Source organism: Silurus aristotelis, assembly GCF_946808225.1.
Source record: "Silurus aristotelis genome assembly, chromosome: 6".
NCBI lineage: Eukaryota > Metazoa > Chordata > Actinopteri > Siluriformes > Siluridae > Silurus > Silurus aristotelis.
In genome coordinates, this window is record NC_139579.1 from 19,858,368 (window position 1) to 19,886,254 (window position 27,887).

The 27,887-nt window shown below is 38.1% G+C and overlaps 2 protein-coding genes across 3 annotated transcripts in view; both read left to right on the forward strand.

Annotated features, from left to right (window-relative positions):
* Positions 1–21,344, forward strand: part of galnt16 (UDP-N-acetyl-alpha-D-galactosamine:polypeptide N-acetylgalactosaminyltransferase 16) — a 25,410-nt gene extending 4,066 nt beyond the window's left edge. The window contains exons 2-15 of the mRNA XM_083545028.1: positions 2,910–3,091; positions 3,991–4,089; positions 4,207–4,274; positions 6,967–7,032; positions 7,794–7,915; positions 12,502–12,589; positions 12,865–12,949; positions 13,532–13,635; positions 15,222–15,348; positions 15,435–15,527; positions 15,654–15,737; positions 15,865–15,988; positions 17,051–17,167; positions 20,028–21,344. Coding sequence (XP_083401154.1) covers positions 2,910–3,091; positions 3,991–4,089; positions 4,207–4,274; positions 6,967–7,032; positions 7,794–7,915; positions 12,502–12,589; positions 12,865–12,949; positions 13,532–13,635; positions 15,222–15,348; positions 15,435–15,527; positions 15,654–15,737; positions 15,865–15,988; positions 17,051–17,167; positions 20,028–20,171 — 1,503 coding nt within the window. The 3' untranslated portion in view covers positions 20,172–21,344. The remainder of the gene's footprint in view (positions 1–2,909; positions 3,092–3,990; positions 4,090–4,206; positions 4,275–6,966; positions 7,033–7,793; positions 7,916–12,501; positions 12,590–12,864; positions 12,950–13,531; positions 13,636–15,221; positions 15,349–15,434; positions 15,528–15,653; positions 15,738–15,864; positions 15,989–17,050; positions 17,168–20,027) is intronic.
* Positions 21,345–24,081: 2,737 nt separating this feature from the next.
* numb (NUMB endocytic adaptor protein) overlaps positions 24,082–27,887 on the forward strand; it is a 46,391-nt gene continuing 42,585 nt past the window's right edge. The window contains exon 1 of one of the 2 annotated variants that reach the window (XM_083544106.1): positions 24,082–24,385. The gene's annotated coding sequence lies outside the window, so the exon portion shown is untranslated. The remainder of the gene's footprint in view (positions 24,386–27,887) is intronic. The other variant, XM_083544105.1, reaches the window with a different exon arrangement.

Genomic DNA, 27,887 nt, shown 5'->3' on the forward strand with positions numbered 1-27,887 from the left:
GTGTTCTAAAGGACACACTTGTACGCTATCTGGTTTATGGCCTCTGGTTAACAGGACGGTCTTGGGCGATTGCTAGTCAAGATTTCGTCCTTGTGCAAGAGCTTCCTTTCTGGTTTGCCTCGTAAACATCTTGCCCTCCAAGAAATTAATTGGATTTTCAATTTCAGTATAATTGGATGTTTTATTAGATTTGGGGTTTGTTGTTGAGTTTGGATAATTAGCAACTTTCTCCTACATGTTTTGGGGCAAACCATGACCTGGTTTCTGTTAAGGCTCCTAATTTTCTTAATGCTGCATGCATATTCAGTTAAATGGTGCCAAATTCATTAATTTGATCACATTCAAATACTTGATTTTATTTTCTTGATTAGCTGTCTCTTTTCAACGCTTTGTTTGCATTCGAGCTGATTTAATACTGCTACATGGAATCCATTGAGTAAGTTAAACTTATTAGACTTTTTATTTTTATTTTTGATAAAGGTTTTGATCAAGATATGTATTTCAGAAGGAATGATGGAGTAAAGCTAGGAGGCTGGAACTGGGATTGTTTGCACTATAATTGATGTGGTGTAAAGGTTAAGCTTTTTTCCTCTGTATTGATCCTTAGATGTTTATACTGCATCAAACAATCTATTAGAATGCATTTTATATACGGGGGCTGCCGATCACATTTTCTTGGGAAATATTTCATCGTAGAATAGAAAATGACTTACAAAATTGAATCAGTTGCTCCAAAGCATGAATCTGGATTCTTAATGCTGGAAATAAATGTACAAAATCAGGGTTACGGAATACAATTATAGCACACAGAATATCCTCAATATAAAATATGAATTTGTCTGAGCTCTGTTTTCTGTCGAGCGTTATAAATTCAGGTGCAATCTAAATGTAACTCCGTGTTCTTTTTGACTATCATAAGCCAGTCTAATCTTCACTCTGTCCCCGCATGGCCGATCCATCTTCTGTCATTTTAAAGCTTCTCTCATATAAATCTCGTTTCAGAAATCTAAAGGACCCGGTGTTTTTTTTTTTACCTGGATTAATTTAAGTGAAAGTTGTCACCAGAGTAAGTGCTTGCAGTCTGACCGTTCATCTATAATCTGGCAGAGCAGATGGTACACTGTATGGGCAGATGCATCTCATTATGGCTATTTTTGCACACATGCAGCGTCACACATTTGCATGAACATTAAAAGCCAAAGTCTGCATTTAGAACATTACAGCATTCGGCAAACCGATTAACGGTTTGTACACACATGCACAAGATACGGCACATTTAACTCCATGCAGATGTGTTTTGCTGGAACTGATTTTGTCCTTGGTATCTTAGAAGAAAGATCAGACACCATATGTGGATCAGAACAGGAGACAAAGGATCATTTATGTGTTTTAGTGATGCACAGATCAGATGCATAGACACTTCAAGCCCTTTTTGAATGTCTATTCGTTTGTAAATTTGGGGATTATGAGTAAACAGTTTCGAATTCTTTTTTCCCCCCTCAGTAATGGAAAGTGAGGTCATAGAGTTTGGAAACCTGCATGTAAGTAAAGCTTTTCCCGACAGATCGTTAATAACAGCGGACCGAAGAACGCTGCCTCTCTGTTTTTCTCCATCACTCTCTCTTGCCTTTTACACACACCCTTTAATTCATGCTGCTTTTCAAGCGGTCTTTTTGTCTGACAGCTTATCATTCTTTCCTTCTACTCAACATTCAAACCTGGTGTCTATACCGATATCATTATCATTATCAATATCTATTGCTAAAATGGTCTCAACAGTCAAACATGCACAGACTAATCATAATAAACCGAACTTAAAGAGTGTGTTTGAGTGCATTTACTTCTGACACTTCTCCGACTCCTTTAGAATTGCGTCATGTTTTGTCACACCATATGGTACACGACACAGCTTGTGAAAATGTGAGGTTTAGAAATAAAACTCGTTTCGTTACGGCAGAGACTCTGAGACACATTTTACACAGACAGTTTGGGCTGTTAATGAGCACTTACTTGTGGCTGCTTTCGTCTTCATGCTGGTACAGATATCCATTTTTTAATGAAGAGTAAAATTAAAATAAGAATATAGACATGAACTACATTACCCATCAGCCATTTGCTTGGCACATTACCAAGTTACATGCCAATGATCAATCATCAGTCACATCTCTTATTTGATGGGTGACAGGATTTTATGTTTTTGATATAGACAACGTGATGAGGATGGACAGGATTAGAAATGAGTTTATTAGAGGGACAGCGCATGTAGGACGTTTTAGGGACAAGGTAGGGGAGGCGAGATTGAGATGGTTTGGACATTTGCAGAGGACAGACATGGGGTATATCAGTAGGAGAATGCTGAGGATGGAGCCACCAGGAAGGAGGAAAAGAGGAAGGCCAATGAGGAGGTTTATGGATGTGGTGAGGGAAGACATGCAGGTAGTTGGGTTGAAAGAGGCAGATGTAGAGGACAGGGGTGTATAGAGACGGATGATCTGCTGTGGCGACCCCTAATGGGAGAAGCAGAAAGAAGAAAAAGTATAAACTATATGTATTTATTGATGTAGGACAAGTAGAAGAACTGGAATAATCCGTACGTCACTTGTTATGTGTGCAATGTTTTATGCTTAAATTAAATCTAATGTGAAAATAATAAGTCTTAGATTTCCCCCAATAATTGCCAGGTACAGGTTGCTCTTTGTAAGAGACCTTTAGAAATGGTTAGAAACCATACACTGGTTAATAAGGTGTTGTAATGGCTTTTGGCATGTCCATGAGGAACAAGAAGTTGACAAGAGAGTTTAAAATCAGTATTGAATTGTAGGTACAGACTGGTCCTCTGTCTATCTTATCTCTTTTTTTGTACTCTCTCCTTCTCTTTTCCTCCGTCATTCTCTGTCTCTGTGTTTTAGGTGACACATCCTCCACGGGCTGAGCAGCAGGCTCAGTTGTTGGGCAGCTTTGATGAAAAAGACTATTTAGCCAGTAAACAGCTGAAAGCAGGAGAGGATCCGTACAAAGAGCATGCTTTCAACCTGCAGGAGAGTGACAGGCTCGGAAGTGAAAGGGCCATCAGAGACACACGACACTACAGGTAACCTACATGCACTCATAAGCGCGCACACACACTAACTCACTCACTCACTCACTCACTCATGCACATCTAAGTGGCAAGACCGTGATCACATTTACACCACATTTACACCACATTTACAGCATATCCGCACAAAAGGTTTTTGTCTGAGTTTTTTTGGCAAAGCTCTTTATCTGTTTGGCAGAGCTAAAATGTGAATGACATCATAAATATTCTAATTACCGTTAAGGAAACGTTTGCATTTAAAATAGTTTTTAAAATAAAAAAATATATGATCCCCAAAAAAAGAAAAGAAAACCCCTTAAAATTCCAAACATGTGAATCTGTTCTTCGGCAAGACAACAATCCAAAACAAGTGGCGGGACATTAAAAAGGGATAGAAAAAAAAGATACAGAACAGAATAATAGAGAGGAAGCTGCAAGGGCTGAATATTACAACTGCCACACTTCATAGGCCGCTCAAACAGGCTGAACAAAGTTATTAAGGCAAATACATTCAGGAAGATTAATGCAAATAGCCCACCCATATAATATAATTGATATTGTATTAGTTATTAATTAGTGTATGTTTCACATATGTAACAGTAGTTAATAAATAATGTATGCTTTATGCACAAATATTTCATATTGTCATACCTCTGACAACTTGAGGCTCTGACCAAAGGTTAATTGATATTAAAGCATACAGGCAGGATGATATTTCAAGGGACATGAATGTAAACTAGAAATAGAATAATAAAAAAAGGAAATCATAGTGTGTATAGATGTGTGTTGAAAAGGTGGAATTCAAATTCCAGTTAAACACAGATAAAAGAATTGAGTTTGAGCAGTATCTGGGGCAAACAGAAACCATTAATGAAGCGTGTACTATCACATGCTTGCTCTCTTTATTCTTTCAGGTGTGCCTCAGTGACATTTGTCCATGACCTGCCCTCTACCAGCATCATTATCACCTTCCATAACGAGGCTCGCTCCACCCTTTTGCGCACCATTAAAAGGTAATTCACACAGCCTACAATGAATAAGGTCTAGTACTAGCAGAGCATGTAAGTAGGGTTACTTTCGTGGCTTTTTAACACACATACACACCGACTTTCACTCTGTGTCTGCTTTAGTGTACTTATGAGAAGTCCACCCCATCTCATACAAGAAATTATTCTCGTGGATGACTTCAGCTCTGATCGTAAGTTCTTTTCTTTCATTTTATTCACTCTGTCTTGCTTACACACACACACACACACACACACACACACACACACACACACACACACACACGCACATGGACACTCACAGATGGATATTCTAAAGTGATTACATTTTCTTCCTACACCTTCAGTATTATACTTTTATTTAATGGAATCCTAAATGGAGGAATGAATCTCATAGTGTTGCACCAGAATATGAAGCACATCGAACTCTCTTGTATTCACTAAAAAGACAGTGAGGCTTCATCAAAGGCCGTGAGTGTGTAAGACCTTGGAGAGTATGTTTAGACCAACTTATTAATTTTATCAGTGCAGCTGTGGGAAAGCAGGAACATGTAGCACCCATCCAAATCTCTTGTTAGTCATGGAGAATAAAATAAGCTCAATCATCTGAGCTGAAGCGCTTGTGTAATTGTTTTCACATGGTCAAAAAAAGTGCTGTTATTAGGCTTGGAATCAACATTTTCTGTTTTATAGAGGCTCAACAAGCCTGATGATTTTCCTGTGTGTCACTTTCTCCACTAGTTATTCATCACTAACTCCAACACACTTATGTATAGGATGAGTTCACTATTGCAGGTTTATAGTGCAGCATAACAAGTACATATGCATGTAATTATGCATGTCTCATTGAGTGGGTGTTTGTTTATTCATATTCATTTTTCATATTTAGTTTGGCTTGCAAATGATCCAGAAAGCTGTTACTGCTCAAATAAGCTCCAAGCTGTGTGTGATAGTGAAAAAATACCAACCAGACCTAGTGGGCTTAAAGGTGCCTTTACATTTGCAGTAACTATTTAGAGTGAAATTGCACCCTTAGGCAGGTCTGAAGACAGCAAATGCATTTGTAAGGATTAAAAAAAAACAATCAAGGATGATGAAGATGATTTAAGAGAGCGATTTGATTTCAGGGAGAATGTGCCTGAACATGACTGAACATAGGAAAAACTGCATATACACACACCCTCATTTAATGCATAATGCATTTTATGCCTTATGTTATCCAGCATCATCAGTCCAATAAGTTTAAATTATTTTGCAACTAAATAGTCTTTATAAAATCGAGATGGAATAAAAAAAAAATTTCAAATCCTTGATCAAAAGGGATTGTTTTGTAGATTAAAAGGTGCCCTGTTAATTATAGAACTCTAATGAATAATTAAATCATAGACCCTCGTGAATCCGAAGGGCATTTGGAAGATGGGAGGGTTTCAAATCCTGTTAAGGGTACGCCTAATCCGGCAGCATGATCTTTATACTTGCCATAAGCCTACATGTGACTTGCACTGAGTTCTTCGGGCATCTGAACAGGCTTCGAGCTCAGGAATGTTGACAGAATTCCCACTTTCTTATACACCCTGCTTCCTTTCCCATTTCTGACTCAGTGTCTCTGTTTTATGTCAGTCTAGTTAATATATGTGATATCTCTTTGTCTGTGTTTAAAGGTTTCTTCTTTTCCCAGCCAGCCATCTTGGTTGAGCTCTTTGTGTTTGTGTCTATGTCTGGATATTCCATCTGTAACACATTTTTCGAAATGGAAGAAAGTGCCTAGCTGTAGAAGGTGGACATCTATGCAAACAGAGGTGCTTGGTGCAAAATGTAGCAGTCAGGCTTTATGCAGCATCTGTCAGTTTTGCGAGAGTGTGCTCTTGACTTTTACCTTCATGGTGATCTATGGTGAATTCACTCCTCCCCCTCACCATCTGTCTGTTGTCCTCATTGTGTTAGGAGTGGTATTAAACACTTATCAACCCTCTCGCTTGCTCTGTCTCACTCACAAAATACATACTGTAGAGGACAAGTGAAGACAGTTCTGTCTTCTAATCAGGAGCCTGAAGGCAACTTTTGTTCACCTTCAACTCATAAAGGCCATAGTCAAAGCCTAGTTTCTCTGCTTCTATGCTTAGGCCTTTTATAAGATGATTTCAAGGGGACACAGTTGATTATCTGATGGCATGTTTGGCTCACGTTGCCAGAATGGCGAGTTTGAGTCATATCCCACTAGATGTATATGTCTGTAGGTTCTTCCTGTGCTTTAAGGTTTTTTTAAGGTACACTAGATTTGTGTATTTTTTTGTTATTTATTTTTAATCATTGTTATCTAGGTCAATTCACCAAAATTTCATCTTGATAGGTGGCTGTACACATATATTTTCCCTATGGCTTAGTACATTTCAAGTTATTGATTCGCTCTATCATATCAATAGCTGGAAAGATTGATCTCATGTCTATCATGTGGTATATCACTGTGTTATTTTTGGTATCTTTTTTTTTTTTTGTCACGCTTTTAGAGCCAGTTGCTGTAATTTAATGAGACAGCTGTTCTGTTATAATGCACGTTTATAAAGACTGATTTCACGTTCATTAAACTGAATATGGAATCTGTTACAGCCATCTGAAGCTGTACATCTCGGGCTGCGTTTGTTTGATTAGTTGTTTATCTGGATGCTAAAAAAAAGAAGAAAAAAAAAAGGACCACAAAATGCCACAAAATATGTTTTGGACCACCTAACACTTAGAACAGTAATTCATTTAAAGGTAGAACGCTTATATGAGTGCTTATGTGTTGTTTGGTGTGTGTGTGTGTGTGGGGGGGGTGTAGTTTTAAGGGTAGTTTAAGGGTATTAACTCTGTGTGTTTTTGTGTAATCTCTTTTTTTTTTTTCTTTAGCTGAGGACTGCCAGCTGCTCTCTCAGATCCCCAAAGTGCGCTGCCTGAGAAATGAACGGCGAGAGGGTGAGTGTTCAGAGCGTTTCACCTATCGACCTGAAAAGCATATCCAACACCTATCCGGCATATAAAAAAAAGAAAAACATCAGATGTAGTGAATTATGCCGGCTTAAAAGTATTTAAATAATGAGACTGTTAGGTGTTTTAAGTGTAGTGACATCCAGTTTTCAACAGTGAACATTTTGGCGTTTGCACCAGTAATGTAACTCTGAAACTCTAAATAATTCAAACTGTTAATCAGTGAATCTGAAATTCCGCCTGCAGCTCTGCATGTAAGGTGTCTCGCCGTTAGACTTTAGTGCTTTCATTTCTTGAATATCATTATCAGTAGAAATGTAGAAGGACGTAACTGGATCTGTGTGCTTGGCCTTTCAGGCAGCTGGCATTTGGTGTTCTGAGCCGAAAACCCTGACTGTTTGATGGAGTTAGCAAGAATGTACTGCGCTCCATCAGCCTGGAAGTGATAGGCATTGAAATCTTTGCCCTCACTTTAACCCCTTAAACTCATGAATCCAGATTTACATTATTCACTTTCATAGATACCATTCCAATATGTTTTTATTGTAATTGGTGAAGAATTCACAGAGCTAAACAATATGCTTTAAAATGAATAAATGAAAATAAGCTGGGTTAAAGGGTTAAAGCTTCAATGAAAATTTTTGTCTTTGCGAATACAAAAGCACTTCTATATTTTTATATTGATGGAGCAGTACATGATTTATAAAAGAAGTGTCCTTTGATGAAATGTTGCTTTGTGCACTGGGCAGGTTTGATCAGGTCTCGGGTGAAGGGAGCCGGCGCTGCTTCAGCTTCTATCCTCACCTTCCTGGACAGCCACTGTGAGGTGAACACAGACTGGCTCCAGCCAATGATCCAGAGAGTCAAAGAGGTGAGCGCAGACTTCGACAGACTTCAGTCGAAGCAAAGATTTTTCATTTTCCTTTTTGTGTCTAAGGAATGGAAAATGTCGAAACTATGACACCCACTCACATGCTCACACACACACAAAGAGACACATGCACACAGGCACTGTCGTGTAACCGTGACAGATGATAGCTCTTTAACATTTTGTGTGTTAGGAGTCATTTATAATTCACAAATGGCCTCAGTCCAGTATGGCTTTCAGCAATACTTCCTGAAACCAGAGTGAGAGAGAGAGAGAGGGAGTGGGAGAGAAAAAAGTGACAAAGTGTGTGTGAAAGATAGAAAGAGAGTGTGTGTGTATGTGTGTGTGAGTGAAAGAGAAGATAGAAATAGGGCGAGAAAGGGAGTATGTGTGAGTCAAAGAGACAGAGCGAGAGAGAGAGAGAGAGAGAGACATAAAAAAGGTGAGAGGGATGTGAGAGAGAGAATGGTCTTACAGCTGCTTCAGACAGTCTCTTGCGTTCCCCTCCTTTGGTCAAAGTTAACTAAATCACCAGGAGGCCATTATCCACTCCGATCTTGTTCTCTAAGAGAAGAGCGCTAATGCAATACATTCAAGATATCCTTTCTCTTTTTTCTCGGCACATCTCAATAGCAATTCCTTTCTTTTGATAAATCATCTAATATCCTCCCCCCTGCAGTTACACCGTCTCTTCAATAAACGAAGGAGAATCTGCTCTTATCTTATATTGCTGCACTTAATTCTGTGACCTCATACAGATTTGTAGCTGTAGTCAGTGTAGGACCAGAAATCAGGGCACACACACACACGACTGTGCATAGCTCCTTGTTTGTGTATTGTATAGTTTGAATACGTGCTGACCATGTGCAGGCCTGCTTTAGGGATAATGAGCATTAAGTCCGTGTGAATGGTATCGTCACATGTGTGTTGAAGTGCTGATGCTCTGTTGAGCTTATTCTGATTAATCCAATCATTGTAAATCAGCTGCAGGCCAGGCCTGGGAAGAATTCACGTGGCTCTGAACCACATGAAAGTTAATGATCTGTACTGAAAGACATGCTTTCCAACACACACACACACACTCACCGAGTCTGTCATCAGAGCTGTTAACATCCAGTCAGATTGTTAACTAATACCTCTACACACATAGTTAAGGAGAGAGAATGTGATAACAATGTGTGGTAGTTAGAGCATCTACCATGAGAAAGGAAAAAAATCCTGTTGAAAAGTGGAAAATGTTATTAATACTGAAATACAGAGCAAGCGAGGGAGAGAAAGGGAGATGGCTATACAGCAAGAAAGCCTACATTCAGTAAAAAAAATGTAGCTGCATAAATACCAAAGACTTTTCCCTGGACTGAGGGGGAAAAGAACAGAATACTGTTGTTTGTTGTTTAATACTAGAAGTCTAAGAAGACTGTCATGTCAGGCAAAAATTCATGATAACAGAGGTGGATGCAAGTGCAGAGGTTGAATATTTAATATATTATCATATATATATTATATAATAACAGGCAAAAGGTCATTAAACCTGAAAACCTTTAACAGACTATGGTTGAACTAACTAGCATGTGAAACGAGAAACCGTGAAACATGAACAATAAACTAAACGACTCTGTAATCTCAGCTAAACTGGATGATTTAGTTTGCAGATACAAAACCTCAAACAAAGACGTAAATGAATGTGAGTGAATAGAACAACATGTAAACACAAGGACCTACAGCAAGACAGGGGTGGAGTCATGACATGAATGAACCAAACACATACACAAGTCACAAAAGAGAATATGGTTACATAAACAGGGTAGTAAGTAATCACGCTACGCACTACCGCAAAACCAGGCTTTTTTTTTGTAGATTTCCAAGTTGTAAATGACATTCCAAGATGCTGATTTATTAAAACCTGTGGAAAGCCACAAAACAGCACATTTTAATACATATATAATTTGTGAGACTTCTAACTAGAGATCCGAATACAAGGTGGTGTCGATGCAAATCCATTCATTTTTACCTGCAGTGCCATTTCCTTCGAATAAAATGCATGTATTACCATACCATTACCATAATTAAAATTTTTTTTTAAATAATGCCTTTGCTGCAGTAAAGTTAGTTTTATGTTTACTTAATGCCTCCAGGCATTTGTTTTATGCACATACTGGCCATTTAACAGCTTGTGAGGGAGTCTCACCACATTTAAATCATTCTTAGACTGTTTCATTATTTTCCGAGAGTCTCTAAGCGGCAATGATTTTAAAAAGAAGAAGCAGATACAAAATCTTAGTTTAGTTTTTGTCAATCAATCACAACCCAAGTATTATCCAGACTAACTGTTTTTGTTACTTGGCATCTTTGCAAATCAGGCTATAACTCTGTTTAATTCATTTTTGTTGTTGCGTTTCTAACATAGTGGAAACATCAAAAACTGCTTTTGTCTGAATCTTAGTTTGTAGGAAGGGCAAACAGAACCAGGGAGATCACATCTTTTCTCATGTCTGTGTATCATTTGTATTGGAACTATCAATAAATTTGCATCTTTAAGTAACAGGATTTCTGTATCATTCTCTGTAATAAAGATTCACTTGACCATTGTAATTGCACGGACAATACAGAGTGTAGTAGACAGTGATTATCTTGAGAAATGCATGAATATTTCTTTAAACAAAAAGCGGCTAGAATATAGTTGACAACCTTTGAGAGAGAAAGGAAAGGTGAGCTTCTTTTCCCTTTTGTTTAGAAATTATGTTCTTCATTAATTCGATGTAAATCATTATTGCTTGCTGTTATGGTGCAGTTTTTGTTCCTGTGCTGCCTCATCCTCATCCACTAAGCTCAGAGTTCAACAGGTTCAGGCATCTTAAATAGAACTAGAGCTTTAATTGAAAACACTTGTTGCCTTCATTGTCTCTTGTGTATATACAGTACATTAACATGGCCATGCACAGTTATAGCATCTATAATTAATATTTAATACTGTGTCATTGAGAATTTTTATGAATTAGATTAAGAACGTATATACAAAACTCTTTAACCAAATGTTAGTACAAATATTATTATGCATTACATTTTCTGTAGGTTTCCGTTAATTCTTTCATCTTCAGTAACTGTTTTAATCTGGTCTATCATGTTAGTCCTTCACTGGGCACATTTTATTTCCTATATTTTAATTACATTTATTGTTACAAGGCTCACTGCAAATCAGTTATCCTGGCTAATGATTTGTATTCTAATGATAGAACATCTCCATGTTATCCATTAGAATAGTCTTTTGCTCCATTCCGTGGGTCACAGAGTCTGGCTGAATTGCTTGATGATGATGTTTCTGTAGTAGAAACATCTGTTGTGTAGAAGTTTCTCTATTTTGGATTTTATGGCTTTCACAGTCAATAGATCTTAACCCAAATGCACATTATGGGGTTATTCTGGGGCCAACTTTTAGGCCACGTTCTCCATTATCAACATCAAAGCACCAGGGAATATCTTTTGGTGTTTATCTCTCTAGTACAGTTCCTGAGAATCTGTGGCAACAAACATTGAATGCATATTGGCAGTGTAGGGTAGCTTATCAATTTACTAGTATTTTGTTTTTACATCTGTCACCCAGATGTAGAACTTTCTCTATACGGGTTCAGATGGTTGGTACACCGAACATTCAGGACCATGGACAGATCAAGACGGGACCAATGTCCTAAAGCACCAAATTGGTGGATAGCCTTAAAAAGGTTTTTAACAAGCAAAGAGATGTCCACTTGGTGACCTATTACCAAGCTGTGTCTAGCTGAAATGCATGACAAATACATTTACAGCATTCCCTTCTCTCGTCTTTGAATCCTTCCAGCAAGGATGTTAGTGATGAAGGTTTACAAGTTAAACTTTAGTGCTTTGAAAGGTAGAAATTCCCACAGACTAACCTGTTTACTTTTCACCAGTGTGATGAATGTAAAGTCCTTGAGAAGGATCTTAAACAATTGCAAATTGCAAATCTATTGCTTTTGGATATATTATCCCTTCTTGGTTTTTAAACGGAGCAAAAAGGTAAATGTTGTCAATTTTCTTTAATGCATGAATTTGAACAACTGATGTTTAATTGATCAAGACTTCCAGGAGCTTTACATATAAAATTCATTCTGACCAGTTCACTTGATACATATTGGTTTGAGATAATGCTTGGGTCTTTCCACATTGAAAGTGAATCCAACCAGATACTGAACATGCAATATTTCTTGTGATTTTGGCTATAATTCATTTCATTAATCCCAGAAGGCATAAGCAATATCTCCCACTCAATCTAAGTACAAAATGTGAGTGACAGCTTGTGGTGCATTTTTGTAAAGATGGCAGGCGATAAAGCCGAAGCATCTTAAGAGCTTATTCACAAATGCTGGGAAGGCCTCACACCAGATATTGTCAGTGATCTCAACAGATTTACAACCACCCAAAGGGATTAGAAAAGAGCAATTACAGCTCATGCTACCCTTATAATGTACTTAGAAATCTAGCTAATGTCTAACCTGTTTGTACAGTTTTGTCATGGTTAACCACGTGGTTTGGAAGGTGCTTGTGGATTACTGACTCTTTCTGCATCCTCTCAGGACCATACTCGAGTTGTCAGCCCCATCATTGATGTGATCAGCCTGGACAACTTTGCTTACCTGGCTGCCTCCGCTGACCTCAGAGGGGGTGAGGACGGGATTTATAATCTTAATTTCCATTAATACTCATAATCTCTCCAAGCTTCAGAGCACTAACAGACTTGATTTGTTATGCATGGAATATGTATCTGGAAAAGGAATAATAGAAAAACACTACTGCCATTATTTTGTACTGATAACAATTATTTTCTTACTCTGATCTATTTTCTTAGTCAGATCTATTTCTTATAACCATAGGTTTTTGTTTTTTAATAGGTTTATAATTAACTAATCTTGCTATCTCTCTCTCCCTCTTGTATACAGGGTTTGACTGGAGCTTACATTTTAAATGGGAGCAGATTCCTATTGAGCAGAAAATGGCCCGAACTGATCCAACTCAGCCAATCAGGTGAATTACAGTCTGGTATACTACAGCTAAATAGCTCAAATTAAATTTTGTACCCAGATTCTTAGATTTACATCATACAGATTATTTTGATTTATTGTGACTAACAACAAACATTTTTTAAAATATAAAAAGTAGTAAGGAGAGCCAACAAAGTGTTAGAGTCCTTAAATTTTCTGTTCCATAGAAAGTATGTTGTCAGAGCAGGAATCAAATAGCCATAAATAATAATAAAAATAATAATGAAAATAAATTTTTTATATATATATATATATATATATATATATATATATATATATATATATATATATATATATATATATATATATATATATATATATATATATATATAAATAATAATGACATGTATTGTTAATAAAATATAAATAATATAAATACAATTTCTCTCTCACATTTCAAAGGACAACCAAACAGATACTTGAACAAAGGAAAGGAAATGCTTAAATTTTGCTTTGTCCAACAAAAAGGCCCAGCTTCCGATTTATGCTGGTTTGAAAACAATGAAACAATTATTTTTTTAATTATTTTTTCTTTTTCCATATGCATGTGTCTTTACTTCTTAAGGACTCCAGTGATCGCAGGTGGGATCTTTGTTATGGACAAGAGTTGGTTCAATCACCTCGGCCAATACGACACTCACATGGACATCTGGGGCGGTGAAAACTTCGGTGAGTTCATTGAATGCTGCGCCGTCTATATAAGAAATCCACAGTGTCTGCTGGGTGATCACAAGTGTGTAAGCTCAACCTGTTGTTTAGTCAGGGCATGTCAATAGTAATGATCAGTGACAAGAGCATAACCAAGGAGAAAGCATTAAATAGGGATAATCTATATTTAGAAATTAGGAAAAAGGAAAAGGGTCAAAGCCAGAGAACTGTGAATATGGAAGCTTGCAAACAAACAAATTACACAAATGCATGAAAAGGCTTCACCGTGTGAGATATAAACAGTACATAAAGACAGTAATGTAAACCGGCACACAAGAAGCAAACCGATGGCAGGGCAAAAACAGGGGAAAAAAGCACATAATAAAAGTTTCTTTCGGCTTCTCCCGTTAGGGGTCGCCACAGCGGATCCTCCGCACGTTTGATTTGGCATATGTTTTACGCTGGATGCCCTTCCTAACGCAACCCTCCCCAATTTATCCGGGCTTGGGACCTTATACTAGTACTCAGGAAGAGTTTTTACCTTTTTGGCTTTGTGTTCAGAGAAGGCATTGCATAGAGTACAATATTAGGAAAAACCTTGAAAGCACCAAGACAATTTCCGTTTCTGACTGCTGTACTTATATCTGAGGCAGGAATATGCTTTGTTTATTTCTTTGTTTGTATCAGTATGGAAAATGTTTTCATACATTCATTTTTTTACTACCATATCTCTGCATCTGTCTTGGAATAGAGGTACATCTGGAGAAGGTGTGTCAGTTCTGCGTGACAATATATCTCTGGGGATATTTCAATTTTTGTTCCACCATCAAGCCGATATTAAATTTATTTGGAACACAGTCGTAAAATATGCAACTGTTCCAGAATTGTGCCAGAATAGGATAAAGATTGGAATTGTGTGTGTGTGTGTGTGTGTGTGTGTGTGTGTGTGTGTGTGTGTGTGTGTGTGTGTGTGTGTGTGTGTGTGTGTGTGTGTGTGTGTGTGAGACCTCTGCTGGCTGAATCTCAATAAAAAGAGATACATTCTCTTCTAAATCCCGTGTGATTAATTAAAGCGCTTCAACTCCCAGAACCAATTGCTAGATCCAGATTTAAAATCCTCTGTGCATTTCTTGTAACTGCATTCACTCGTTGGTCAAAAGTATTGGGACACCTGAGTTTTCCAGCCATATGTGGTTCCAAACCTTTTTAGCACAAAGTTGGAGGGACACAATTGTATAGGGTATTCCTGAATGTGGTCGCATTCTGGTTTCCTTTCCCTTGAACCAGGAGACCCAAACTTGTTATGTACAGAAAGCAAGTTCCATGAAGGTTTGTTTTACATACAGTACGCTGGAGTGAAAGATCTTGAGTGGAATGCTATAGAGCTGCTATTTGTGAAATAGGATGTTCAGAAAGCACATACGAATTTATTGTGTCCACAAACATTTGCCTGTTTAGTGTAGCTCTTTTCATTTGATTGTAATTACCAAATAATTTAAATAAATAACTAAATAATATGCACAGGTAGCAGTTTACTTTAACATTCCTGATTCCTGGACTTCATCACATTTCCTATCACATTTCCTCTCTCACTGGACCTTATATAGAGCTGTCGTTCCGGGTATGGATGTGTGGAGGCACTCTGGAAATTTTACCCTGCAGTCGCGTCGGCCATGTTTTCAGGAAACGTCACCCTTACGACTTCCCAGAAGGCAACGCTCTCACATATATTAAGTCAGTTCACTCTCTTAATCCAATTTGATGTAGAGCATAAAAGCGTTTCAGTGTTAAATTCTTACATGTGGGTTGGTGTGTGTTAGGAATACACGGCGAGCTGCGGAAGTGTGGATGGATGACTATAAGCAGTACTATTATGCTGCAAGACCTTCTGCTCAAGGAAAGTCTTTTGGAAGGTCAGGCATCTTTATATTTCGCTTTTGAAGCGAAGCACAGTTAGTCAATGCTGTTTAATGTATATGGATTGTTTTGCTTTGAAATAAAATAGTTTGCTTTGTCAAATTTTCCGCATTTTATTGCAGTATTGCTGAGCGACTGGATCTGAGACGGAGGCTGAACTGTAACTCTTTCCGCTGGTATCTGGAGAATGTGTATCCTGAGCTCAAGTCAGTCTCAAGTACCTGTGCATGTGCAGCCTATTAAAGCCTGATATTTGATGATATTTAGTAGCTTAGTAGATCAATGCAATCACATGTGCAGTTCTTATAAAAAATTTGTCATATTGTGTGGCAGGATTCCAGAGCAAAAGGGGACGTATAGTCTGCTGAAACAGGGTGGACTCTGCCTTGAAAGCTACAACAGAGACAGTCTGGGTCTTGCAGAGTGCAAGAGCAGCTCAAGTATACCTGCCTCACAGGTATGTGTGCGTGTGTGTATGAAAAGAGTTTTAGGTGCAAGGACAGAGCATGGGTATCTTTTCATTTGTTTTATATATATATATATATATATATATATATATATATATATATATATATATATATATATATATATATATATATATAAATTTTTTTTTTTTTTAAATAAGCTTCATATATATGCGTGTATATGTCTTGTTTTCATCACATTAGAGTTGAGTGCATTAGTTTGTATTGCCGTATTGTTTCTATAAATGAATATGGGATAAACAGGCTTGGATCTATTTTACAATTTTCTTTGAACAAAAAGAGTTTAAATATTAAATGTGGGTGTATCTTGCAGCAAAAGAACAATTCAGAGTATAATGAGCATGTTAATAAGGAAAAAAAAGAAATTACCAACATGCATGTAAGAGCTCAGTTTAAAGGGATATTTTGTTCTATAAAAAACCCTTTTCAGACAACAGAAACATGTACATTTGTACATATTCATAATTTAATAAAAAAAGAACACCACCTCTTGCTGGTCTACTTATCCTAGTAATATTTCTAATTGTTTCAATTTTTACTCAGGACAATTGTGTGAGCTACAAGATTCTGCAAAAAGTTTGTGGACACATAACCATCAAACCCATATGCACTTTTTGAAGATCCTATTATAGATTTAGTTCCTCCATTGCTGTAATCATAAGAAGAACAATAATATCTGCCAATCTTCTTATGAAGGCTCCTAGATTTGACCTATTTACCCATTTTATATTATTGAAATCATGCAACCCCAGTTTTGACTGACCACGTCTTCATTGGCCTTTTGTTGCACACAGGAACATTGTCATGCTGAAACATGTTTGACCCATTTACTTCCAGCAAATTTACTTCCAGGGAGATTATAATGCTGGAACATACAAAGACATTTTTTTTGCAAATTGTATGCTTGGCTACAGTTTGGAAAGAACCACATATGGCTGTGATGGTCAAGTGTCTACAAACCTGCCCATGCACTGTATATGAAGAGATTCATTGTATTCACACCTTCTCTGTCTCTTCATCTTGTTTTGGTACAGAAATGGATGCTGGTTGAGCCTCAAATCCGCCAACATGACCTGTGCTTGACTATCACAGCATACTCCTCAGGGTCAAAGGTCAGGCTGGAGCCCTGTAGCCCTAAAGAGTCCAGACAGGTGAGCACATAAGCACCAGAGGCACTGCCCTGAGCGTCGATGGCAAAAGTAACTTGACTTATTCAGACCCTGTGAATGTAAATGCTAAATATTTTTTCAATATCACTTTTTGGCAAGCAATCTTGGGTTAAGATTGTTTTAAGCGAGTCTGTTTGCCTGTTTTTCCATTGTTATTCTTTTAGATCCAGCTGTTCTACTATTCCAAAAGAATGCATCACATGTTTCGCAGAGTAGTTTATGTTTCTATCACTTTCTTTTAATTAGTTTTGTCTTAAACGCATCAGCAATAGAAGCTTTCAGCAAAAAAGTAGAACTTGAGTCAACACACACAAAGGAGGTCTGTGTTGCTAAGCAACTCGGCATCCTTGAAAGAAATAATAGTTTGTATTGTCATTACCCGTATTCCATCTGGGGACGATTTCACTACCCTTTCCTATGTGTTTGGCGTACATTTTAAAAGCTTAACGAACGGTGCGGTTTTGTAGCCTGACTGTTGTTTGTATTCAACTGAATGTGTGAAAGATGGAATGTATATTGTACATATTAATGTCGTGTTTTTGCAGAACATTTAGCATCTCATGTTGCAAATTAGTAACAAATAATTTCAGCGATCCTCTTGCATCTTTGACCATCGATCATAGAGGGTTATGATCTCATTCCAGCCCAGCTGGACCTGGAGCTGATCCAAGCTTGATTTATGTCATTAAATTTGGAGCTAAGCATAGACCATGTGTGTGTGTGTGTGTGTGTGTGTGTGTGTGTGTGTGTGTGTGTGTGTGTGTGTTCGCAGGTTCATATCTGTGGCCTGTAATTTCGTTAGGATTTATCGTTGTATGCTGCATGCTGTGAGAGGGTGGAGGATGTGTATAACATGTTTGGTTAGGATGTAATGTTGTGGTGTTTTGATACAATACAAACATTATCAAAAGGCCAGGCAATGTTTTATCATCAACCGAGAAGTTTAAGTGGACCTGTGCCCACTATAGCATCCGATTCCTGATCTGACATTCCTGACAAGAATGTAACCTGATGTGGTTTTCCACCCTGGTTGCCTAACTGCCTTAAGATAAAGCATTCTAAAATGCTTTTTCTGCACACCGTGGTTGTAAAAGGTAGTTATTTAAATTATCTTAGCCAGCTGAAAACAGTCTGGCCATTCTCTTTTTACCTTTGGAGGTGCCACTCATTTGATGTTTTTAGTTTTTCCTGTCATTCCATTTCATTTCGAGGGAATGCTGAGTGTAAAAACAAATTACCTATTAATTAATAATCTGCATTAAATCAGTAAAGCCAGAAATCCTGTCCCAAATATGATAACCTAAACAGAAAACTAAACCTACATGACTGAAACACAGGATTACAGTAACACCTGAGGTAAAAAAAAGATGGAATGTTGTGAAAAACATGTATCTTTTCAACACACATGATCAAAACTCCTACAGTGTAGCCTTACAAAAAATAATCATATCCCTTTCAACAGTAGTTATAGAAATAAATAGCAGAGGGAAATATGTCTTCTTGTAAGGTTTCCAAAAATAGTTCAACAGTTCAGTTATTGGTTTTCGCACAAGAACCTTTGTCCAATCATCACTCAGTTTCACATCATTAGCTGCTGTATTTCTTCATGCTAATAATTCTCAACTTATCTGCTAGAACCTCATCCATCACTCCTCAGCTCATTGCACATCTCTCGCTCTCTGTCTCTAGCCTGACACATTCCTGTGCTGTGAATCTGTGAATGATTACTTTACACTTGGACATTCACAGTGACGAAAAAATCGAAGGTTTAAGGCTTACTAAAACTTTATTTAAGCAAAGCTTGTGCTTTGTTTTGAGAGGTTTAAAAGAGGGTCAGCCTTAAATCTGGGAAATAAAGACAATTGTTTTGAGGACACCTGTAGAAAGTTTATCTTAAGCACAGTACTGTACTGATAAATTTTTACCAACAATCTCAATGTATCCTCTAAACCTATTCTTCCTCTAAATAACTCCTAGAAAGCAACAGCCTATCATGTTTATGTGAGTTTTTACGTGAACTTTTAGTATTCTTAAATGTAGAGTGTTTACTTTGTGCTTTCCACCATACAAATGTGTTTGGCTCAATATTCATCATTCTTTATTTGTATATATCCAAGCATCTACAATACAGTGCAGAAATCCTTGACTCTCTGAATGCATGTTTATGTCAGCCTTTTGAGTTAGTATTTCAGGAGGGGAAAAAATGTACTCTTTAAACACACAGAACTGAACTGCAGAAGAATTGAGGAAAAACAACCTGCCAAATGTTCTTCTATAACTGCACCTAAGAAGAGAATGTACATGTTTACAATGCAAAGGCATACATTATGCCTTGATTTCATATACCATATACTTCTATACCATCCCCCACTTTTCATAAATAGAAATACATTTTTTCATTATTTTTTTTAATAGATTCAAAGGTCTGTCAAGGTGTCACCAAGCAGCGGGTTTAAGAGGGTTTCGCGAGTCGGTGTTATTAGTAATTAAAAGCGTGTTCTTCCTTTTTTAGGCAATCGTGTTTTCACAGAATCATCATTTCATTCAGCTCTCTGATTACACAGCTCGCTTTTATTCTGGATCTCCACAGAGTTCATTACTCAGCTTAACCAAAACCTGCTGCTTCACCGAGCTGCCAAGAAGCACACACACATACACACTCGCACACTCTTGTATGCACAGGATATTACAGCATTTATAAATTCTACTTGGGTGATTGCAGTAACAGGAAAGCTGTAAAATTACAAATTGCTGTGAATGCATGTCATTTTCCAGCTTTGTGTAAAGACTTTTAATTTCTGGGTTATTATAATGACTGTCTTTTTGTTTTTCTGTCCAACAGAGATGGAAGCCCAGAGGTCCGGCACTGCAGCACTTGGTCAGCGGATTGTGTTTGGACAGCCAGTCCCCAGCAGGCCCGCCAGTTGTTGCACAGTGCCGCCCTCAGATGGCCAGTCAATCCTGGGAGCCTCAGCTGGTCACCTGACATTTTAGATGACGGCGAGAAGAAGAGCGAGAGGAAAGGAGTTTAGAAGGGTTGCAGAAGCTGTCGTGCTTTAGGGCCGAGAAGAACATGTCTGCACGCTGTTTTATTTTTGTTGAGATGTGCTGCTTTAAGACAAGTCCACCATGTCCATGTAAAAAAAAAAAAAACACTTTAGTACCTTTACATACTTTACATTCTTTTATTCTTTTACCTCTGATATTCAGTTATAGGCCAGAATTTTAAAAAAGATCCTGCAGTCTCATATAGAGTTATATCTTTGCAGGTTTATCCGTTACTTCATATTTGGTTCTGGTCAAGGTTTACAACATTATGAGATTGTTCAGGGTTTACAGGAGATGGTTGTATTAATTTTTAGGTTTATTTTTCCTGTCGTGTTGCTTAAGGACTCCAAAGGGACAAATTAATTATGTATTTTTTATGCCTTTAAATGCCTCTGAGAACAGCCCCCAAGCCCCCTTCTGTATATAATAGCATCCCCACATATAGATGATTTCCTAAAGCTTATTATTAAAGTCTGTGTTTCTCTTAAAGCAGTATTATTAAATGTTTATCCATTCAGTTCAGGAAAGTCGTAGATAAATGGATATAAATACAATGCATCAAATGTTTGTTTGGATCTTTTTTTTAGGTACCAGACAAGTTTAAATATGACATCCGTGCTTCTAGCAATTTTGAAAGAAGAAGAAAACTTCACCAAGCTTTTCTGGTCCAGCAGGTTGTATCATTGATGCATTGTGATCTTTGATCTATGGTCAGTGTAAACAGATGTTTACAGGATACCTGAACTGCTGAAAGTAACAAAGGAAAGAAACCGTTGCAGAGGTCAACCTTTACCCGAGAGTGGACACACGAATGTAGCAAAATTTGAAAGTAAAGTAAGAAACATCTGAGCAAACAACTTCATTTAGTTTATTGTACGATAACCTGCGAATCCTTTTTCCATGATTTACGATTCTGCATGGTACTGTGAGGCACTGCAAACAGACATTTGTGATGTCACATCCAAAGACCCTGTTTTTGTTTACATGTGTTTACCAGTTGTGTAAATATTTAAACCTATATTGTTTTGCAATCATGAGCAAAATGAGCATTCTTGTAAGTTAAAAAACAAAGTCTTTAGCCCAGAAAATATTAATAAATTTTATTCATCCTATAGAGGTCTAACAATTATTGTTCATTATTTAAAATCAAAATTATAAAAATCTATCTATCTATCTATCTATCTATCTATCTATCTATCTATCTATCTATCTATCTGTCTGTCTGTCTGTCTGTCTGTCTGTCTGTCTGTATATTATTGTAATAATGTATTATGTAATATATATCTTTAGCCACAAGCTGACTTGTGAATTTGAATAAGCATGTTATCCCTAGATATAGATATATGGATACCAAAACTCGATGTTTTATTTATGATTTAGTTATTTAGTTTTTATAATTTTAAATTATAGTTTTTTCTCTCCAGAATTTGCTCCTCGTTTTATATATTTAGTGCAGTTCGATATTTGGCCACTGGGGGGAAAGCTTTCATCAAAAATAGAAGATTAATTGTATTTAGTCTGAACTTCATCAGTCACATCAGCGGAGTCGGATCTTTTGCTGCACCATTTTCCAAATATATATGAAACACTTCAGCACGGTGTGTGAAACTACAATCACAGATACAGTATACGCATGGGGTTCTAAACATATTTAACATTAACGTGTCAGAAATATCTGATGCTATGTCTGCTTTTAAATCCATTCATAATACCACTTTTTCTAATCTTCTTCTCAACCCCCCTAGTCCATCTCTTCTCTCAGAATTTTTACAATATGCCCAGTAATCCTGTCATTGTTCTAAAAAAAAAAAAAAAAGAAAAGGCGTCCCTTAATACTGGCACTTTGCCACAGCTGACTGTTGACACATTGGTATTTAAAGGTCACCTCAGAGGTTGTTGTGACCTATGGATCAAATGCACCTCGGGCTCTTTTGGTGTCTGTTTGAGTTTCAAATGCAAGACACAGGGCTAAATTTGGAATACTGCTGTCTCTCTCCAAAGCAATATGCAGGTGTTTACTGATGGGGAACATCAAAATTAAAAATTAAAAGCTGAAGGTGAAACATTAGGAAAGCCACTGAGATGGAGTGAGAGATAAACAGATCAGCACGACTAAAACAGCAGACTACAGCTGGACTTCAGCAGCTACGCAAAATCAGCACGTGTACTAAAAATACATTACATTACATTACAACATTAGAGTGCTGGTGTCAAACATTTATATTTGCATATGGGAACGCAGCAAATGAACTCGGACCTCTTCAAAGTGTCCCACATGCAAACAAAGCTTTGTTGGTGGCCGGGGTATGGGTCATTTCAGGTTTCATTTTGTGGTCCACTTGATTTGTGGATTGTGAAAACAAAGTGATCTCAATTCACTTCATGCTTTTTTGCTTTATATGTAAAGAACTTTAGAGCTGCTGAATATACAAAGGTCCTCCAGTTGCCCGTCACCTACTGTAACAGAAAAACAACTTAGATGGAGTCATGTGGTTCTTCGACATGCAGTGTTTGATAGCAACATGACAAATAGCTCATGAAATTGCTGTGGTACTACACAGCTTAAGTTGTTAGGCAGCAGTAATAATAGTATTGCGTCAGTGACAGAAACAATAGTTACTGTGGTAACTCAGAGGTGGTTTCTCAGTGGTTAAAGCATTGGACTCTGGATTAGGTCACAAGTTTAAATCCCAGCATCGCCAAGCTGCCACTGCTGGGCCCTTGAGCAAGGCCCTTAACCCTGCTCAATTTTAAGTTGCTCTGGATCAGGGTGTCTGCCAAATGCTGTAAATCGACTATAGTTCTTATAATTACTAGATCATCAAAATATATTGTTTGTGCATAATGTTTGCATGTATTTTCAAACATGAGCTAAACAGACAGAGTCAGTAACTCTTCATCATGAAAAACAAATTTATTCAACCATCTTCTTGTGTTTCGTTTCAAATTTGTTTCGCCTGCTCTTCGTCCAAATGAGAGTATCAGTGTAAAGCGTTTATTTTGACACGATTTGGTGTTACACAAATTCACTATTAAGTTCTGATATAGGTGTTGTGGTGTGAGCAAGTGGTCTGAGATAGACAGAGAACTGAGACTTTTTTTGAGTTCACTAAGGTCATTTTACACCTAGTTCCCTATCTGGTGCACTGTAACAGGATGGAGTGTGGTTTATTGAAACAGAACTACCTACGCCTGAAAACACCTTTACCACAAAGAACAGCCGATTCTTTTCCTACAGCCTACATAAGTGTTTCAAAATACATGTTAAATGTTTCCACCCCTATTATTCTGCTGAGTGGAGCAATCCACCTGCATATAATGCATTTTCTCCACATTTTCCACACTCTACATTTTGATCGATAAAATGATCATGATTTCACACACACACACACACACACACACACACATTTATATATATATATAAATATATATATATTTATAATTATTGTATATTATAATATAGTAGGCCAAGGAGGAGGTTAATGGATGTGATGAGGGAAGACATGCAGGTGGTTGGTTTGAGAGAGGCAGATGTAGAGGACAGGAAGATATGTAGACGGATAATCCGCTGTGGCGACCCCTAATGGTATAAGCCTAAAGAAACAGGTATATTATAATATAGGCCGTGTTAACATTGGGGGATTTATAATTAGTACATATAATAATATAGCCTGTATTATCAAGGGGGGCATTACAGTTTATTATTTGTTATAATTTAGCCCGTATTAACAAGGGGGCATTTATAATGATTATATTATAATCTAAGATGTATTAACAGGAGGCGGGGCGTTGGGTGGGCGTGTCGACTGTTGGTGGGTATGTGAATAAAGGCAGGGTTGACTCCTGCCAGACTGAAGCTGGAGGCGGGACTGGGTTTTACGGGCCGGTCTTATACTGTGTCCGGTATGTAGATGAAGGCGGGGCGTTGCTAAGGAAGGGCGAGGTTTGGTTGAACCGGGCTCGCAGCCGCACTGTAACGAGGCAGGCAGGTGAAGCGGGCGGTGTAGGATTACTCTCGTCTGCGGGACGCTGCGGTTATTTTTTTTTTTTAATTGACGCATACGTTTGGAATTTACACATCCGGGTTTCGTGATTTCGTCCGAGCCGGTTGGGAATACGGACAGGCCGAAGTGTGCTTATTTTGCTGAACAGGTAAGAAGGGGACTTGATCCTGAACCTGGTTAAACTCGGCTCCTGTATGGAAAGAAGGATGATGTGATTAGCCAACTAGCGCGCTGTTTAGCCAACGGCACTGTTCGCTAATAAACACTGGTCGACTTGTTGACCGCGGACACTCTGACACACACACACACACACACACACACACACAGAGCCCGGGCTGCTGCTGGGTAGCTAATACCCCATGTAGAAGACTTAGTTTGGATAAAAACGTAGTGTTTTTGGGCGAAAGCGAACTTATCCGACATGAAGCTACTGAAGCTGTGGCTTCGGTATCTTTCGCCTTTGCCCGTGGCAAGCCAACTCTCTGATTCACACTGTACATGTAGCTGTCAGCAAGCCAAAGCTAACAAGCTGGAACCTGGATACAGACTACGCCATAATAAAATACCATTATATATTAGCTAAGTTAGCTAAGCAGTAAAGGTGGCGTGCAGAACTGCTAAACTAGGTAAGCTAGCTAACTAACCGGCTATTAGAATGTATAGATTTGGTGCGTAATGGAAAGTTTACAATGACGGACTATAACCGTGTAGATGCAGGTTAGCTAAGTACACTAGCGTCCTCACAGTCCTCACACACAACGTCGCTACATGGTGAAACTCAAATGGAACCTGTTTAAACACTTTAAAATGCTGTATATTGAATGATTTTTGAGTGCTTGCTGGTTTCACTTGGAGCAGACCAGCTGCTGTAAAGTGGAAAACATAAAAAGGTGTCGTTTTGGTGTCACTCATGTTCAGATGGTTCCTAACCATGTCTTCTCTCTGATGTTATTTAATCTTGTTCCAGTGCTGGAATTCCTACCACCACCATGATCAATTGATTTTGTGAACTCGAGCTTTTGAAAGCCAGATGATGGTAAACTAAAGTTCAAGCAAGCTCCAGATAAGATTTGCTCCAGAGGTCATTAGTGTTGTAGCTACAGGTTTACACAGCAAGCCCACAACTGCAATGTGGATTTTTGCTCTTGTTTAATTTCTTTAAGTCTTAAAGTTTGGCTGAGTCACTCCCTGAATTCTTGTTTTCCCTCACGCCGTTTGCTCGGAAACGCCATCGCCCTGTTTACCATTCAATATTTTCCCAGTAAAGATGCTTTTCATTAACAGCGTATTGTGTATAATGGCCTGAAGTGTGCTGTTTTTTTGATGCAGGAGTTAATATCCACTCGGGTGCAGGTGTATTGTTTTAGCACGAGAAAAGAAACAGTACGACTTGTCTCGCTAGTCTGCGAGGCCCGGACACTCGAGAGTTCATCTTAAATCCTGACACATGTCTAAACCACGTTGGATAATAATGGCTTATTAAGGGACTGAAATAAAGACGCATATCGCTTCAGTCGAATGCTAAGTTAATGATTATCACGAAGGAACTCTGTACTCTGCCCCAGCTTGTGTCTCTGTGGCTGTGCGTTTTTAATGTGCAAGGTTTTCGCAAGAACAAATCAAGATTCCTGAGGTTGTGCTGAATTCCTAAGGTTATGCCACCTGTCCTTACGCACCAGGAGCGAACTGTGATCCAAATACTTGATCAAGGGGACGGTGGATTCAGATAATAAATATAATCATACATTGTTCCGTTTAATAACTTATTTCAAGCCTGATCAATCAAATAGAAATTTTGGTCGTATGTAATTCTAATTAGTGTTAGTAATGACTGAAGCTACTTCCCAGGGGAGATGGTACCTTTAGTTTTTAAGGCATTGGACTTTGGATCAAAAGGTCATGAGTTCAAATCCCGGGACCACAAAGCTGCCGCTGCTGGGCCTTTGCGCAAGACCGTTAACCCTCAATATCTCAGCGGTGTAACTACGATAAAAGTCGCTCTGGAGAATGATGTCTTCCAAATGGCATAAATGCAAATGTTATGATAAACCCAATACTGGATCAGGAAGAAGCCACATTCTATATTATTAAATTATTCCTGGGTGCGGTGTTAAAGGGGTATCAAAGCCTCCAAGTGTGCATAGCAGCAATTCAGCGAATGGTGACAAGCGGCGATGCTGTGACGAGCACTGAGACATGCCGAGACCTTGCTGCTGCCCGCTACGCCGCTTCGCAGACATCACACTCGTACACTCAGGTACAAGACGCTGGTACTGTCCTGGAGACGCTACTGCGATTTGATCTTATCACCACACATCAGCCATTTGGCACTGAAGTAAAACAAACAAGGCTTTGCTGGATATTTTGACCTGCTCAGTTGCAGCAAGGGTTTGCCTCTACTTTGCATTTGCATTAGGTCTCATAAGCAAGGGTTTGCTTAGAAAATGTCTCGACGGCCTGCCGAATCATGCTTTCTGAATCAGTACAGCTTGTATGAGTAGACAGGGGTATGAGCGAGAGCTGTGCAAAGCCGCTGTGCAAAGCCTACGTGCTCAGTGCTGCTTGGCCAGTTTAGCCTTTTCCTAATATTTGATGGTGTCAGGACTGGCGAGAGTAGTGTTTAGACTCGCCTAGTTAAATATAGACAGAAAGACAAACAAATAAACCACATGCTCATGAAGAGTTTGTGTCGCAACACAAAAGACAGGCCATACATTTGGTGTGAAAAAGTGATGAGTGTTGAGGCATTGCGAAGTGCTTATACCGGTTTTAAACGTGAGCGTACTGGCCAGGATTCTTGAGCGACTAATGACTGAGACACACCAGAATCACAATACTCAGATGTTTCACAGACACACCAAAACTCTGTACTTCTATTTAAATATAAGTTATTGTGAAAGTAGAAATTCTCAACTGTTTTTTAGAATATGCTGATTAATGTTTTCCCACAATGCAGATGCAGTGTATTCTTTTTATTTTTATTTATTTATTTATTTTTTCTTTTTCTTTTTCTTTAGTTTTCTTTGAGTTTTCTTTATTATGTTTTCATTGACCCTTTAGATTATTGTACATCACAAGTTGTAATAGTAAGTAAACAGTAATTCATGAATGTCCGTTATGATCTATGAGTTGCAGGGAACATTGTAAACTTGCCATCTCACTAATTTCTACAAAATTATTTTGGCCCCAAAAACACCCCAATGTTAAGAGGAACCCATGCGTGTCTTGTGTCCTTTGCACCAAAGAATATGATTATTTTCTTATAGAATGTGTGACATTGTGATGATATAGTTGATCATGTAGAATGGGGTGTGTGTGTGTGTGTGTGTGTGTGTGTGTGTGTGTGTGTGTGAGAGAGAATGCTGGTTAATAAAATAAATTTTTTTTTTATTGCTCAGTCACAGTGACTTAATAAATCAGACATAATCGTCGTCTCTGAAATGAAATGGGATTCCTAGTGAAAATGCATTTACGTTGTTCAGACAGTTGGCATTTGGCCAAAATATGGCCGTTGTTTTTTTTCTAACAATAAGTAAACCCTATTTAAACCCTGTTGGCCTGCTATTAATAGTTTTAAAGGAAGTTGTTCGTGTATTGCACTGTATATAACTGTCATCGTTATGACATTGTAATGGATACTGACACCACCC